The sequence below is a fragment of the Prionailurus bengalensis genome, chromosome C1, assembly GCF_016509475.1.
Source record: "Prionailurus bengalensis isolate Pbe53 chromosome C1, Fcat_Pben_1.1_paternal_pri, whole genome shotgun sequence".
In the NCBI taxonomy this organism is placed as follows: domain Eukaryota; kingdom Metazoa; phylum Chordata; class Mammalia; order Carnivora; family Felidae; genus Prionailurus; species Prionailurus bengalensis.
Genome location: NC_057345.1, coordinates 99,496,134 through 99,513,896, shown reverse-complemented (window position 1 = coordinate 99,513,896; position 17,763 = coordinate 99,496,134). Strand labels below are relative to the sequence as shown.

The 17,763-nt window shown below is 44.2% G+C and overlaps 1 protein-coding gene across 3 annotated transcripts in view; it reads right to left on the bottom strand.

Annotated features, from left to right (window-relative positions):
* Positions 1-16,360, bottom strand: part of SLC22A15 (solute carrier family 22 member 15) — an 82,477-nt gene extending 66,117 nt beyond the window's left edge. For 2 of the 3 annotated variants that reach the window (XR_006296722.1, XM_043575934.1), the window contains exons 1-2: positions 16,183-16,348; positions 291-503 (exon numbers count right to left, since the gene is read on the bottom strand). Coding sequence is in view for 2 of the 3 variants with exons in the window: in XM_043575934.1 (XP_043431869.1) it covers positions 291-503; positions 16,183-16,269 (300 nt within the window). In the remaining variant the exon portion in view is untranslated. Of the gene's footprint in view, positions 1-290; positions 504-16,182 lie in introns of all 3 variants that reach the window. The other variant, XM_043575933.1, reaches the window with a different exon arrangement.
* Between the last annotated feature and the right edge of the window lie 1,403 nt (positions 16,361-17,763).

Below are 17,763 nucleotides of genomic sequence, written 5' to 3'. Positions count from 1 at the left end.
ATAAACTTTAAAAGGACACTGTAATTGGAATGTGGCTCTTCCGGAGTGCACATCGTACTTCATCTAACCAGTCTGGCGAGGCTCATGCTTTTCCTGTTTGTAACAAGAAGGAAAGAGAATGTGTTCCCATACGACATTCTCCTTTAAACTCTCCAATGTACCCGACAGCTATTTGAAGAGGTGGCTGACATTTAAATCAACAAGACAGAAAAATGGTTCCATCTGGACCAGGAGAAACGTTCACCCAGCGATCGTGATCTTGTTTTCCCGACGGTCACCACTGGTGTTACCTCCGAGGCGATGGAGGTGAAAGTGCTGCTGAAGTGCACGTGCTTCTGGACCTCGCTGCCATTGGCAGTCAGCAGCCAGTCCCCCAAGGCGTGGTCGTCACCCACCGACCGGTTGCCGTGGCTCTGGTTGGGCAGGAGCTCTGCCAGGTCCCAGTGGTAGGACGGCGTGGCCCCCACCAGTGCGATGAGGATGGCCTCCGTGGCCACATAGAGCTGAAGGAGGAAACATACAAACCCATCAGTGTTGAGCTCGCGATCAGCAGGCTCACAAGCCCCGCAAGATCAGTTTCTTGGTTTCTTGCTTTTGTGTTTTCGTGAGCTACACAAAACCAGACACATCAGAAGCAAAGGAGAGAAACTTGGAAAGGAAGCTTCCCGATCTACTACCAACAGCATCATTAGCAATCCCACTTGTAAAGCACCTTAGGCTTTTTCGGGGGGGGGGGGAGGGGGTCTCCTCTACATTTGAGACACATCTGATGCCCAGGACCCTGCACACGGATGACAGTATGACACTGGCGAAGGTGGGGATGGGCGGGGGACATTACGGCTCTGAAACACTACACTCTCAGTTCAGATAAGCAGGCACCAGGCTCCAAGAGTATCTTGGCCTTGGATTCACCATCTAAACAAAACCTTTTGTGGCACAGTTAAATGTCTCAGAAAACAGCACACATATATTCTCTCTCTCAGAGAGAGAATATACATACATAGTAAAAGAATATAGAGAGAGCATATTCATATAGAGTGTATATATATACACACAGAGACAAAGAATCTATATAGTGTGTATATACAGAGAGAACATTTATAGAGTACATATAGAGAGTATATATAAAAAGTATATATAGGAAGAGAATATATATAGAGAGACGTAGTATAGATAGATAACACATATATACAGAGAACACAAATGAAAATACTTTATTAAAGCAGGTAAGCATAATATGTACTTGAGTAGACACTATTTTATTCTATTCTATTCTATTCTATTCTATTCTATTCTATTCTATTCTATTCTATTTTAAGAGAGAGAGGCACAAGTAAGCGAGGGGCAGAGAGAGAGACAGAGAGAGAGAGAGAAAAGTGGAGCTCATTCCAAGGGGCCTTGAGCTCCCAGACCGTGAGATCATGACCGGAGCCAAAGTCAGATACTTAACCAACTGACCCACCCAGGCTCCCAAGTAGATACTATATTAAAACATAATAGACAACTTTCATAAGCTGTAAAGAAATTCAAAATCCCGTAATAAATACTCACTTTATAACCCTTAGCTCTACTTAATCATTATTTAATCTAAACATAGTTGTTCCCCTAAAAAAAAAAAATTCCCTCATTCATTCAAGAAATAATTATTGAGCACATATGCCATTTGCCTCTGATTGTTCTGGGCCTTACAGCTATTCACAATCGGGTTTACAAGCTGTTGAGCCCTATGCAGCCTTTATATGCTATGAATTTCCATTTATATTAGTTCTCATTGCCGGATGATTATTTCAAGCTTCAAATGAATTCGGAAAACACAGAATCAGTCTGTTCCAGTGAGAACTGTCTCACTAAGGAAGAACTCTTATTTTAAGAACTGATCCCCATTAATTTAGAACCTGGTATCTTAAAATACCTTTAAACACAATAAGCGTTTTACAAAGCACGAAGCTGTGATTTCACTATAGCATATAGTAACACCCCCACTGGACGGATGTGCTGACTGAGGCACGAAAAGGAGATCTGGCAACAGCTTCAGCTCCATCCATCAGTGAACCCCGAGCTCCTTCCACGGTGTAGGGGCATATTCAGCTGTTGAGTGGATAAGCTAAAATGCCAAAGGCAGAGTAATTTATCACAAGTAAATGATGGAATTAGCGTCAAGGAAAGAGAAAGGAAGTCATGCCATTGTGTGTGTCATAAGGGAAAGCTAATGTAAAACCCAGGGTGTGATTTTTGCACTCTCTGTGAGGCTGCGAGGATATGAGGCAGCCCCAATCTGTTTTGAGGCAAATGACGGTGGGCCTCCCGAGAGGTACCCAGCCACCACAGGTCAGTCTGCATGGGTGATTTATTGTAGAAGGCAGAAGATATCATGTTTCTAGATTTATATTGCTTCCTGGCCCCTATTTGCATACTATTAGGGAAGTTTTAGACCAGGAGGCAATCAGTCTGTAAAAATAAAAACCTTAATAATTACAAGAACAGATAGATTACACATTTGGCAGCAGCTATAATTACAAAGCCGCTTGCATCGTGTTAGTAACTGCCCCTCCTTATTATAATCTGCTGATCTTAATTGAAGGGCAAAGAAATGAAAAAATATGGGGCACGTGAACTCTGGAGATGAAGCAAAACACATGTTCAAAACAGAGCCGTCAATCGGGCAAAGCAAACTAGTTATATTTTCCTTCTTAAATACGCTATTTTCTGCTTTTGTGCCTCCCACTTGCTTTACATGGAAAGCACTTCACCTGGTTCAGCAGCGTCTCTGAACCTTTTCCATCCTCTGGGATGCGACTCAGGTATCACTTCCCACCGCTCCCCCCCCCACCTCACCTTCCTTTCGAACCCACCGGAAGCCCTCTACTGCTTCTGTTCACCCCCAAAAGCTCCATCTAGACCTTTCTTAGTAAGAGACAGATCATTTTCTTCACGCCATCCCATTTATGTACTTGCTCATCTTATTTTTCCTACCAGAATATTCTGTCCCTGAGGGCAGGATCTCTGTGTGATCCACTCCTGGGCTTCCACACCAAACAACTCAGGGTCTGGACACATGAAGCCCACACTCACCAAGTGAATGAATGAATAAATGACTGGGATAGAATGCTAATAACAGCAGCAAATGCTTCCCTAAATTCTAATTATGCGCCAAGCCCTATTCTAGGTGCTTGTTGAAAATACGTTAATACATCATATTTTTATCTGGACTGTTCTAAGATAAGGAATGTTCTAGGTAAGAGAGGAAATGCTCAGAGGATCCTCTACTCTGAAGTGTGCTTTTTCGTGGACACTCCCATTCTCAGCAGAAGCTACGATGTGTGGAAAGCAGTTCAGAAACTACATGCACCCCAGTGTTTACTGCAGCATTCATTTACAATAGCCAAACTATGGAGGCGGCCCCAGTGTCCAGATGAATGGATAAAGACACTGTATGTTAACTATCCTGGAATTACAATTAAACAATTAAAAATTTTTAAAAAGAAAACAGTTCAGAAACAAAGAGGTGGTGCTCATACACACGCTAATTCACAGAGGGGAGCAGTGAAACCCAGTTAATCAGTATGATCTGTGTTAATCAGTATTATTCCCAGCAACCTGAAGCCCGATGAACGCTTTCACCTTCTCATCTCCTCTGCCCTCCTCCCACCCCTCGCAGCGTTTCCAGTGTGCACGCCATGCGTGCACACACACGTGTACACCCAGGGACCTCAACTGCACACACAGAGCCGTGGCGTTATGTCACCAGACGGGTCAGACACGTGCAGCCCAGAACTCCTGCTTCTCTCCGCCAGAGTCCAAAGAGTCTCTCAATCTTGTCTGTATTACCCTATAACTGCCATGCCCACGGATTCTTGTCGAATGATCACACCCATCAGCGGCTGGGTCTTAAAGCCACAATCAGAAACCACCATCCACGCTCCTTCCAAGTGGGGTCAACAACACCACAGAGAGGCCATTACCTTCTCCAACGCCCCCTCCAGGGAAGGAAAACAAGTGTCACAGATGGCTGCACTTTTTCTTCCCCTTTCAGTGTCATTATAATTAGGTGACTACAATGCACCGGGGGACTGAAATTTCTGAAGTTGCAAGAAGTGAAGGTTTTAAAAGTGATTTTATATCGACAGCATTATAAGCTTTTATACCACTCCGGAAACCAAACCGTCCCCCATAAATGATCTCATCACAATATCTTGTGCTGTGAAGTCATGGGAAGTATGATGTTTAGGTCTTAAAGTAGGTAAAATGGGCAATTAAGTGACTCGTTCAAGATCACGTATAACACTAATAGCAAAACCAGGATGAGAACGGGATCACCTCATGGGAAAAATGGAAGATGACTTTGTTGTTGTCATTACCGTTAGTCTTTTCTGCACTTCGTACTCCGTTACTGACTGACTCAACCAAAGCATTACGTGGGCAAGCATATCATGACAGCACGCCCAGATGCCCAGTGCCCAGCACAAACTGGGTCTTCAGTCAATGTCGGGTGACTTACAGATACCACCTATTTTTTTTAATTGAAAATATTTAATATCATGCCCTGAATAACTGGTGTCTCGAAGTCCTGTTTCTTTCAACTCTAATTCATCCACATAATGCCACCAGATTGGTCTCCCTGAGACACTCCTCCTGACATTCTTCCGGCCAAAACATATCAATGGATCAGTGATAAATGTCTTAACGTTCCAGATCCCCACTGTATGGGCCAGCTGCTACCTAATCCACATTCACGCTTTCTGTACTGGCGTGCTCAGCTCCCCATTGCACGACTTCTCATGGTGTGGTGTGAAAAGAGGAAGGAATCTGTATACCTGAGTTGGAAACTCAGCTCTAGGAACCTTTCAGCAAATCAAAACCTCTCCAAACTTCAGGTTTTCTTTTCAGCGAGACTGGACACTGGTAGTAACCATCTTAATCTAATTCATTCATATCTAACTTATTCTGAGGGTCAAATGGGATGTTTTCTTTAGCCAGCAGTAAACTCTACAGCCCCATACAAATGGCATCTATCAGTGCCTCCCAGACTTTAAAGTGCAGGGTCTGCTCCTGTAGCCTGGGAAAGACCTGAGTTCCACATTTCTAGCAAGCTCTCCTGAGCTCAATGCTGCTAGTCTGGGCCACACTCTGTGTAGTAAGCCTAAAAGTTGTTCCGTCTTCTACACTTTTTTCCCCCCAATTTTACTGTTTTCCATCTGAAATGACCTTCCCACTTCTCTCTAAACCCAAGCTGCCAAGTTCAGCACAAGCTCAGCCCTTCTCAAGTCTTCAACAAACCACTCCAGACCACGCTGATGGCTCCTTTGTTAATCTCCAAAGCAGTCAGTGGCTGCACTATTTACTGGGGAAATATTATTTTGTATCTAACAGTGCAGATATAGTGAAATTCTAATTTGTTAATGATCTGTCTTTTCCTGAACGAAAGAAATGCTAACTTCGATTTCTATATGCTTCCAAGTAAACCCAACATACCACTCTATAACTAACAGCCTAGGATACATTTTAACTAATTCCTTGCAAAATGGTGTAGAAAAAGAAAAGAAAAAGATGATGATCAAGATAAAAAAACCAGTAATTTCAGGACCTAATCTTTGTTCCAACCACTAATTAAGACTTTGGATAAATTAAGTATTTGGGTAAACAGTGATTTAACCTGCATCTGTTTCCCTAGCTTTCTCCCAAATAAAATGGAAATACCCCCACCTGACTACCCTCCATCTGTGACTTCAGTTTAATTCTTAAAAAAATTTAGTGAGCTCCACCACTTTGCAACACATTATATTGTGGGCCTCAGATGATAACAAGGATGGCTAAAAAATAATCACTTCCTTCTAGGCAAATACATTCAAGTGAGGACAACAAACGTACCGAAAGCTACAAACACAAGGCAGATTTTCACAAATGCAGTATTAGCCACGGCGGAAATGAGGTGATGAGAGCACAGAGAAAGTAGATGGGAAATCTAACTGGGGAATAAGGAAAAAGTTGCAAATATGACACCAGAAACTAGGTAGAGAAAACCTAGTAGGGGTTTAATCAAAACCAAATTCAGAGGAAGGAACTTTTGGGGCAAAAAAATAGGCCAATCAGAGTCGAGAAGGTAAACCACATATTTTTAGTGTTCTTTGAAGAAATATTACAGGATAGCTCAGCTTTTCCCAAACTTCGGTCACCTGTGTGTTCCCTGCAAGAATTTTATGTGCCGTTTTTTTGTTTTCTATTTACTTACTAGTCTTTTTTTTTTTTTTTCCTTTTAGAGAGACAGAGAGAGGGAGAGAGAGAGAGAATCCCAAGCAGGCTCCACACTCAGCATGGAGCCTGACACGGGGCTCGATTCCCCAACCCTGGAATCATGACCTGAGCCAAAATCAAGAGTCAGATGCTGAACGGACTGAGTCACCCAGGAGCCCCTAACGGTCTTCTTTTAAATTGATTCAAGATGTTTCTTTAAGCTTTTATTTCAATTCCAGTTAACATACAGTGTAATATTAATTTTGGGTGTACAATACAGTGAGTCAAGACTTCCTTCCAACAGCCAGTGCTCACCACAGCAAGTGCGCTCCTTAGTCCCCACCGTATATTTCACTCATCCCCTTCCCCTCCCGTCCGGTAACCGTCAGTGTGTTCTCTAGGGTTAAGAGTTTGTTTCATGGTTTGCCTCTCGCTCTTTTCTTTCCCCTTTGCTTGTTTTGTTTCTTAAATTTCACATGAGTGAAATTACATGGTATTTGTCTTTCTCTGACTTAATTTCACTTAGCATTGTGCTCTCTAGCTCCAACCACATCATCACAGATGACAAGATCTCATTCTTTTTTGTGGCTGAATAATATTGCATTGTATATATATGCCACATCTTCATCCATTCATCCATCGATGGACACTTGGGCTGTTCCCACAATAATGCTGCTGTAAACATCGGGGTGCATGTATCCCTTCGAATTAGTATTTTTGTATTCTTTGAGTAAATACCTAGTAGTACGATTGCTGGATCATAGGCTAGTTCTATTTTTAACTTCTTGAGGAACCTCCACACTGTTTTCCACAGTGGCTGCACCAGTCGGCATTCCCATCAACAGTGCAAGAGGGTTCCTTTTTCTTCACATTCTTGCCAACACCTGTTGTTTCTTATGTTGCTGATTTTAGTCATTCTGACAGGTGTAAGGTGATATCTCATGTAGTTTTGATTTGTATTTCCCTGATGATGAGTGATGCCGAGCATCTTTTCATATGTGTGTTGACCATCTGTATAGTCTTCTTTGGAAAAATGTCTATTCATGTCTTCTGCCCATTTTTTAATTGGATTATTCATTTTGGGGGTGTTGAACTTTTATAAGTTCTTTATATATTTTGGATACTAACCCTTTATCAGATATGTCCTTTGAAAATTCAGTTCAAAATTTTTAACTTAAGTGAATTTGCAAAGAAATAAAATTTTGTATCAATAGAGATATGACCAGACAGATGGAACTATCAAAATAAACACCATGTCATAATGCCAAGTGTTGGCTAGTGTGTTTTTACTTAAGACGGGCCACAAGAGATATTTTCAAGCAGGATTTGGGGAGAGAGGGTGAAAACAAAGGAGCGGCCATCTTGTTTTTTTATGCTCGGAAGGCTGGGAAAGGTGTTTTTTGCCTTTCTTTGCCACTTCTTTGCTGGCTCGCTCTGCTGGTAGAGCACAACAGCTGGGCCTGCAACAGATCCACGTTCCCCTGGACCCTCCCTCAGCATCTCTGACTCCCGGGCCAAGTATGTGTTTTCCAAGATGAAAGGCAGTTGCTTCATCAAGGTTGGAGGCAGTGAGAACAGCACAGATTCCCATCAATTCGGATGGCTTCCAGACCATACTTTCCCTTCCAGACTGCCTTCCCTGCAGACTTCAAGCTCCAACATCAGACACAAAGACAACAGCCTTACAGGGACGGCTTAACCAACTCTCACAATTGTGCGTGGTCAAATCTCTGTGACAAATTATTCACTGACTATGTGTATAATCATACACATATGAATACATACCACACACACACACACACACACACACACATACACACACGTCCCCATCCCAAGAGTTCTGCTTTCTGCCTCTTGGGTTGAACTACAACTCACACCACCTTCAGCAAATATGGCACAATATTAGCACTTGTCAAATCTAGAAGTAGGCACAGGTATGTTTGTGACATTAGTCTCTGTGTTTCATGTGAAATGTTTCTTTGAAAATAAAATGACCACTACCATAAAAAAAGAATAATGTTACTAAATTTCAACTAGGTAAGGTTTTCTGCCCAAGTCTGAAGTCTGAGCCTTCTTTAATTCTTACTTCTAGTTCATTTCCTTTGCTAAAACAGAAATAGTTGCAAAAGTTTTGAGAAGTGCTAGCACCAAATGAGATTTTCTTCTTAGATGAAAGAAAGATCAGGGCACCTGGGTGGCTCAGTCGGTTGAGGGTCCAACTATGGCTCAGGTCATGATCTCACAGTCCGTGGGTTCGAGCCCTGCGTCGGGCTCTGTGCTGACAGCTCGGAGCCTGGAGCCTGCTTCGGATTCTGTGTCTCCCTCTCTCTCTCTGCCTCTCCCCTGCTCACACTCTGTCTCTCTCTCAAAAATAAACATTTAAAAATTCTAATTAAAGAAAGATTAAGGAGGAACTGAAAAGGGAATAACTCTCTCACTTTATAAAGCTAATGCTATTCAATATAATTTCCACAGACCACTTAGATCTACCATGCAGGGCACCCTTTGGGACATGAGACAATGCCGAAAGATGGAAGATTAGAAACGACTGAGAGAGTAACAAAGAATCAAGAACAAAGGTGAGAGGATGTCCCTGGAAGGAAGGTTGAGCTGTCTTCCTCTTGGACACTCTGAAGAGATGTAATGACAGGTAAGGGTAAACGTTAATTTCGAAGCAAAAGAAAGGAGATGTTTAGGAAGTTTGTACTTCTATTCCATCCATAAAGTGGGACCAAAGAACATCTGGAGAGAGTGTGAGCAATGGAGTCAGGAAAAATTTGAGCTTAGGAAGAGTGGTCAACAGCTAACCGGGAGAAGTGCAGACCAGAGCCGGACAATGGCCCAAAGCATGGGTTTCAGAACTCCGAAAGAGAGGAACCAACCAGCCTATGTTTGCAACAAGAGATAATGGAATAAGCAAGTTCTGGTACAGCCGCACATTGCTACACTGCTACAGCCATTATAAAATATGTGGTTGTTCATTTATGACTGCAGCAAGGCATGCATGATATTGCTGACAGACAAAAATTGAGGTTAAGATACAAATTTATGCAAAAAAGCCAAATGTACATGTTTGTATAACTAAAAGTCTGGAAGACAATCCACCAACATGTGAGTGTGTTTCATGTCTGAGTGGTCTAAGTTCTGGTGAGTCTTTCTTTCCCTTTTCTCTTTTCTATGTTTTCTCTTTTTGCTACAATCCCCATATACTCCTTGTTGAGCCTCATACAACTCCCCTAAATGCAGATGTTAATTTCTGCCTGAACAGTTGGTTAAGGGAGTCAGAGATGAGCTTCCTGAGTTGTGCGTATCTTGGGGTTGGCCAGCTCTCCCTTATAAGGCAGGCTTTGACCGTGGTGAAGGGCCAAGCTCGTGTTCCGAAAACCTCAAGGTGACATTGACACAACGCCAACTAACTGCTGGGCATTGGGCAACTTGAAGAAATCCTGAACTTGCAAAACAAATGAATTACACTTTTGTGATCCAGCCACTTCCCAGAGTACACAAACGACTGAGGGGTCCCCTACTGAAGCTCTCTCAGCCATCTCAGAGCAGAGGGTCACAGCATTCAACACGGCATTCAGAGAGTCTAGCGTTCTCTCTGCCACACATTGTCTATCTTCACATTTTTAATGACGTGTGTGTGTGTGTGTGCGCGCACTCACGCTGTCTTATTAAGGTAATACCTTCTCTGTCAGGGCACATGCTGAGTAGCTGTGCTGTGTGTGGCCCCAGCAGGCATGCTGCTAGAGATGTGGGTGCTGTGGGGGTGTTGAGCCAGTTGCTTTCTAAGGCACATCCCAATTCTTCAGATGCCCGAGGCTCAAAGGGGCTCCCTAAACCTCCCAGAAGCTCCCTGTTTTCCATAACCTCCCCAGATGGAAATCTGGTCTGGCTGATTTGCAACTTCACCTGCTTTACGCCAGGGGGCAGTGTCTGTCTACAGACAACAGCTTTCCTGAGGACATACTAGGGGGCAAGTGTAGCTATGGTCTCTTTAGGAAGTGCCCTACTTACCTAAAGTGATGGAATATTCCACCAGCAAAGGTTCCCCGGATTATCACCCAAACTCGCGGCCACCGTCTGAGGGCAGACACAACTAAATCTGAGTGTAAGGGCGGCGTAAAACTTGCCCAAACTAACAGAGAACCTGGTAGATGTTCACGTGTTCTGGAGTCATGATAGAGTGGCTCTCATGCCGGGTGTTGTCATCACGGCTGAACCCCTGGTGGTGGTGAGACTCTCCTGAGGCACAAGGGCTGGTCTCAATGACCAACACAGTGAGGTCTTCCCTAATGTCTGCCCTACGAACTTCATTACTTGCTTAAGGTTGAGGGGTCAGAACCACCTCAGCGATACCTCATCAAAAGAAGTCTTTCCACGAATCTCCTGGGGAGATAAGGACCGGGAGGCAAATGCAAGCACGTAGGAGACATTCCCTGTGACAGTGTTCTACACAAAGTTCAAGAGCGCACGCTGAACAAAACTCTCTCTACCTCATTCTCTTAAGTGTGAAATTCATAGACCACAGTTGACAGTGCTAACTGGTTAAAGGGACGGCAGGAGAAGGGTGGACGGTTACTCTCATGAAGTGAACTGTAGCCTTTGCTTCTCAGTATGCCGATCTTTTCTATGCCACACTCTTCTTTTTTTTTTTTTTTTTTTTTAATTTAACACAGAGAAGCAAAACAAAATAAAGTTCAGGAACCCACCATCCCAATTAACAAGCTACATTGTATTATATTTGCTTCAGATTTTTAAAATATGGTATTATGAATACAGAGCAAATGTCTTCTGTACCCCCCTCACCCCCACCCCTCCTTCCTTCCCTGGAGGTAACCAGTCTGATGGATTGGGTGTGGAGCCTTCTACCCCATATGTTTATACTGCTACATTGTCCATATACACTGATAAACCAAATATGGTACAGTTTCCTATATTTTGACAATTTTTTCAGATTTTATTTTAGAGAGAGACAGAGAGAGTGTGCATGCAAGTAGGGGAAAGGGGCAGAGGGAGAGAGACCGAGAATCTGAGTACAGGCCCTCGCTCTGTACTAAGCGGAGGGCTCGATCCCACGACCCTGGGTCCATGACCTGAGCCAAAATCAAGAGTGAGGCGCTCAACCCACTGACTGAGTCACCCAGGAGGCCCGATATTTTTACAATTTTTAGTAAGACTTTTGTGTCATATTGTATATATCACACTTGTTATTTTTTTCAGGTAACACCGTGTTTTAGAAATTCATTGCTGTAGTTGTTTATCGATCTGGTTCATTCACGCCAACCTGTTATAGCCCATCAAATTTATGCCACATTTTGATTACCTGGTCCCTTTTTGGGAGTCACTAAGGTGGTTACTAATTTTTATTATTACAAACAGTGCTGCAGTAAACATCTGAGCCATATCTTCATGCACGTGTTCAAGAAATGTGGGAGGACATACACCTAGAAATCTAAAGCTGGGTTTCAATTTTACTAGACCGTTGCAAATTATTCTCTGAACGACACAGTTCCCGCTCCTCTTTTTCAGCACACCTGTACTGTTAGACTATTTAATGTCTGCTCATCTATTCAGTGTGAAATGATATTTCATAGTCATTTTAATACGCCCGTCCCAGGTGACCACTGAAGGTAAACATCTTTTCCTGTGTTGACTATCACAGTTTCCTCTTCTGCACAATACCTGGTCAGTCATTCTGCTTTCTAAAACACCATGAAAGGATGTTTATTGCGTGAATGATCTGAAGGCACTGGTAACCCCAGGGTTGATAAATAAGATTGGGGTTATTAAGAGTTTACATTAAAATAATGCGTTCCAGAACACCGGAAGACTGTACCTCAAGCTGAGATCCACGATGACATCACACTTTTGCTGGCGAAACTAATGCCTGTTACAGGTTACATGTTCCAGTTGGCTCATGGATGTTTTAAATCCTGTGCAAATTATACTACAATCTGTGACGCATGATCCCCGGGAAAATGAAGGAGCTGGAGTCAACGGCTTAGAACACAAAGAAGTGGGTTCCATTTTCACTTTGCGTCTAAAGGGCTCAAAAAACAAAGAACTGTATTCCAACCTTCTTCCTCCAGACAGCCTGGCAAACAAACACACACGTACGCAAACACAAATGACGATGACAGCATCAGCTCTGAATCACTACCAGAAAATAGAAACAGAAATAAAGCACACAGAATTATTCACATTTAAATACCACAGATAGCTCTTGTCCAAGGGAGGGCACCTATATTTGGACAGTAAGAGTTTTTCTAACTACAAAATTGTGAACATTGCCGCGCGTTCACAAGACAACGATTTTTACCTGTGGCAATCCCTTTTCCTCTAGCTTTCTGCTTATCTACTTTCAAACCGCCTATCACTCTTGTCAGGGGCATTTTCATCAGCATAAGAAGGGAGATCTACAAAATCTGCATCAATCCTTTATGTACCTGAAAGGTGGCCACTATAGAGATTCTAAAGGTTGTGTTTGCAAAGCCTGTGGCCAGAAGTCACCTTGCTTTTAAAGGCAAGCGGATATTGAGGTAACTTGCGACACGCTACCTGATGGTACCCACAATCCACAAAAACGGTTAACCTAAAGACCTTCCGAGTTGGCTTTGTGATGTGCTTTTGTCCTTTTAGTTTGAACTTGGATGTTCGAAGTATGGGGGGGTTAAAACCACTAATAATAATAATAATAATAATAATAAAACCCCGATAGAAGAAAATGCAAAGATCTGAATTTGCCATCTCTGTCCCCTCTAGTTCTGTGTTTCTCGACTGGGATTGGTCATTGCCACACTGCAGATGCAGAAAAGGCTCTTGCTTCAGCAGTGGCTCCCTGTCTGGCTGTCCCTCTCTCTGGGAGTCCCGCCTACTGTGTACAGGGCTCTCTTTCTGCTAGCGCTGCTCTGCAGGTGGGTCTGCATGTTCCTTGGGCAACAGTAGACCAGGGCTTTGGTTTTTTTGAGGGTTTTTGTTGTTGTTGTTTTTGGTTTTGTTTTTAAGATTTTTTATTTATTTTTTTAATTTTTTTTGTTTTTTTTTTTGTTTTTTTTTCCCAATATATGAAGTTTATTGTCAAATTGGTTTCCATACAACACCCAGTGCTCTTTAAGATTTTTGAAAGTAATCTCTATACCCAACATGGGCTCAAACTCCCAACACCAAGATCAAAAGTCATACACTCCACTGACTAAGACAGCCTGGCACCCCAGGGCTCTGGTTTCTTTTCTTTTCTTTTTTTTTTCTTTTGAGTTTATTTTTGAGAGAAGGAGCAGGGAGAGAGACAGAATCTCAAGCAGGCTCTGACTGTTGGTGTGGAGCCTGACGTGGGGCTCGAACCCACGAACTGTGAGATCCTCACCTGAGCCTGGGCCAAAATCAAGAGTCAGACACTTAACTGACTGAGTCACCCAGGTGCCCAGGGCTTTGATTTTTGAAGCAAACATCAACTTCCCATTTAAGCCAGCTCTGAAAAGGGCTTCCTACTTTCTTCCTCTGCTGGAAGAAGCAACTTTCACAAGATGATGAAAGCATCATATTATAATTGTGTAATGGGGCTCCTAGTATTCCCACTCCACAGACCATCCCAAACCAAAACCATCTCCAACAAGTGACTTGGTAGAGAAGTCTTTGGTGATGTCCACTTTCATATCCAAGATAGCTTTGGGTGACCCCAAGACCACCTTTATCATGTATATCAATGGGAGTGTTGAATACTCATGAATATGTAGCACTATGAAGGATTCACTTCTGCCTGGACTGAGGCATTGTTGGGACAGACACAGCTACAGGGTGCCTCCCAGTCCACACCTACAAGATAAACAGTCACTCACTCCCAATACTCATAAGACCTGGTTCTTCAATGGCAAATACTGACCACATGTCAGGCAGGGATCAGTGAACAATCATGGTCACAGGCTTAGAGCTCTTTGGTACTAAACTCAAACCAACTGGGCCAACCATAAAGAAAAGTAAATGAGAAAAACAAAAGGTCTCGAACCCAGAACCGTGGCCCTTTTTTTTTAAAGTTTTTATTTATTTATTTATTTATTTATTTATTTATTTAGAGAGAGCATGCAAGCAGGAGAGGGGCAGAGAGAGAGACGATAGACAGAGAGAGAGAGAGAGAGAGAGAGAGAGAGAGAGAATCCCAAGCAGATTCCTCCATATCAGCACAGAGCCTGACAAAGGGCTCGAACCCACGAACCATGAGATCATGACCTGACCCAAAATCAAGAGTGGGACACTTAACTGACTGAGCCACCTAGGGGCCCCAGAACAGTGGCCTTTTTAGTGCTGCACTCCCTCAAGACAAACTTATTCTAAATAGGCAGACACCTAGCTAGGCCTTTAACAAGATAATGACAGCAGGTGGAGTATAGGCATGGGGGGACAGGATTGTTCAGAAAACAAATTATATTCCTGGAATTCTTGGTTAGAAGAGGAAAGAATTTTCTCAAAGAAAAAGTATTATAAATGAACATCAAGCATCATGGGTACAATGAAATACTCTCTGTATTAAGTACTGTTTTGTGATTTAGGAAGTACTTTTTCCCCACAGGAAAATTACAGTTAAAGCTGAAACACCGAACTTAAAGAACTTCAGAATCCTGAATACTTGTGAACTGAAAACTTGCTTTGCTAAAAAAAGGACTGACATCATCTATCAGTCCATCGTTTGAACAGCTCTTCTGGCTGGAGATAAAAACAACTGAACTTACAAACATTTTAATGGAAAACAGAATCAGTAAGGCAACTCTTACCCTCCCCCACCCCCTACCTTCCTGTTGAGCAGTTGCCTTATGCCAGTTTCAAGCAACTGGTGGTTATACTCACGACTTCCCTGTACTTTCCTCGGGATAATCATCACACACTAACTGTACTTATTGAACTGTCTGCCTGCCTCACCCAACCCCCCCTCCCACTAGAATGGGGGTCTTTTGGGGGGAAAGGGGCTTTGATTTGCCCACCACGGTAGCCCCTGCTAAGCAAATAGTAGGCATCATTAAATATGTGCTGAATGAAGGAGTAGTAAAATGAGGGCTCACAGTAGATACTAATCAAGAATTTGTGAATGAAACGCCTTTAGAATATTGGGAGAGGTAACTGATGTCATTAAATGGGCCATTTAGGCTGGCAAAGGAAGAGTAACTCTTGCCTGGCAAAGTGTATCTATAGCGACCTTGAGCATACCAAACCCACATTTTTGGGCTGGGGTGGGCAAGCAGTGTGGGAGAATTTTGCACAGTGAAGAAATGATTCTACTTTATAACTGAATCTTATACATTGTAGATGACATTATTCAATTTATAGTAGTCTCAGCCCGAGGCTGGCCTCTGGGCAGAATGACCCAGCAGAACCTGAACGGGGGAGAAATAAACCCCCGTTTATTTAGAAATAAACCCACGGAAAGCACCTGGAACAGAAAGCCCCCTGAAATCCAGGAAAAGATGGTAAGTGGACACCCAGAACTGAAGGAGGCCGCTCTAGGTCGGACCTTCGTCAGCGTCAGAGGCAACCGGGGCTCACTGTGTGCTCTACATTCCAAGGTGACAGAGCCGCAGGTGAGTAACAATTCGGTCACGCGTTCACGATGTTGTCCCAGGTAACCGCAGAACCCGGCATCCGCTACGATTAACCAGCTCATCGGCAGATAAAGTGCCACCACCCCCCCACCCCACTCCCTCTCCCATTCTAGGTGGCAGGTGGGTGGGCCTGGCGGAACAGCCCCAGGGGGCAGGCTCTGAGGCTGGGGCGGGCACCAAAGACCAGGCCTGACGGCGACCTGGTGCTGGGGCCCAGGCCGGCCCTCGCGCGGGACGGGGGCAGGGGGCTCGTGTCCCCCCCCCTCCCCCCGGGGTTGCAGAGCCTGGGCTACCGGCCGGGCCCCTCGGGGGATCCGCGGGAGGCGGGGCAGCGGAGCGCTGGGGGTGGAGGGGGACTCACCTGCAGCAGCACGGCCAGCAGGAAGCACAAGTACATCTGGTAGATGCCCATCTCCCCCACCGCCTGAAACGCCTCCTCCACCTCCATGGCGGCCCCGGCCCGGCGGCCCCGGCTCGGCCCGGTGGCGCGGAGCGGGAGCGGGGGCCGGGGAGGGGAGAGAAGGGGTGGGGCGGGGGCGGGGGCAGAGCCAGAGCCGGCGCGGGGGCGGCGCGCGTGCGCGGGCGGGGCGGGGCCGGGAGGGGGCGGACGCGGGGCGCGGGGCGCGGGGCTGCGCGTCGGGGATCTGGGTCGGAGAGGGGCTGGCGTGCGCGCAGCTCGCGGGGCGAGGGAAGAGGAAGTGGGCGCGGGCTGAGACATCCGCGGCGATGGAGAAACACGGAAACGGCTGCCAGTCGGATCCCCGGCCCTGCTTGGGGCGGGGGCGCGATTACCGGGCGACCTGGTGGCCGCTCGGCATTGTTTGTCCTTTTGTATAAATCGGGGGGCTGGGGGCGTGCCAGAGCCTTCGGAGAAGAGGGCTGGCCGGCCTTTCTTTCTGGTCCAACGCCCCGGTAGCGCTGTGGGGGTCACACGTAAACACATTCTTGCAAAGCCGGGAGACTTATTTGCAAATAGAAATACGCACAAGGTACAAAGGAAATAAAGAGCCAAGGTTAAGCTGTGAGACTGGAGGTGATGGATACCAAGGTGTTTGTAGGATAAGCAGCACTTGTCAGGCGGGAAAGGTGGAGGAAGAAGAGGCAGGGCGGAGAGAGGGGTCGCCCACCTTAAGTCCCCTCATTCCTGCATCTCCTGAGGTTGGTTTTAACAGCTGCCTAGTATTCCCTGGTCCAGACCATGACCCTCAATACACTGTGAACAGAAGAGGTGACCCGCTAATGTTTTACCTAGGCTTTCACATCTAAAAGAGTGCGATAGGCCTAAGTCTTCTTTTCTTCCTACTGTCCCTGTTTGCATTTGGCATTAAGATCATAGCAGCTTAGCAAAATGAGTTGGAAATATTTGGTATAACTCTCCTTTAAACCATCTGGATTGGCTTGTCTTGCCGGGGCGAACCCCTGTATTACAGAGATACATAGAAATATCAGATATATTTTTATGGCTTTGTGTTCTTAAATTACTTGTATTATTTAAAAAATGCTTCTATTTTAATCGAGATTTTTTGTTTTTGGTTTTGTAATTGTTCATCTTGTTCTCATAGGGTTTTATAAACTCATGCTCTAGTTGTATTGATGCTCTGTTTTTCATTCTTAATATTGTTTATTTTTATTGCTCATTCTTATCCATCATGCTGGAGTTTCTCTATTCTTTCTTTATTTTTTAAAATTTTTTCTCTATTCTTTTTTTAAAAACCAGTTTTTATTTTGTGGTTTTTCTTTCTGTGTTTCTTTGTTTTCTCTTTTGTGGATTATGTGAATTCTTTTCACCCTTACTTTTGTTACTCTGTATTTCTTTTTTAGCAACATGACTTGAAAGTTTAGCTTATTTGCTTTAAATTTTAATTTTCTTTTTAATGTTTATTTATTTATTTTGAGACAGAGGGAGAGAGAGAATCCCAAGCAAGCCCTGTGCAATCAGAGC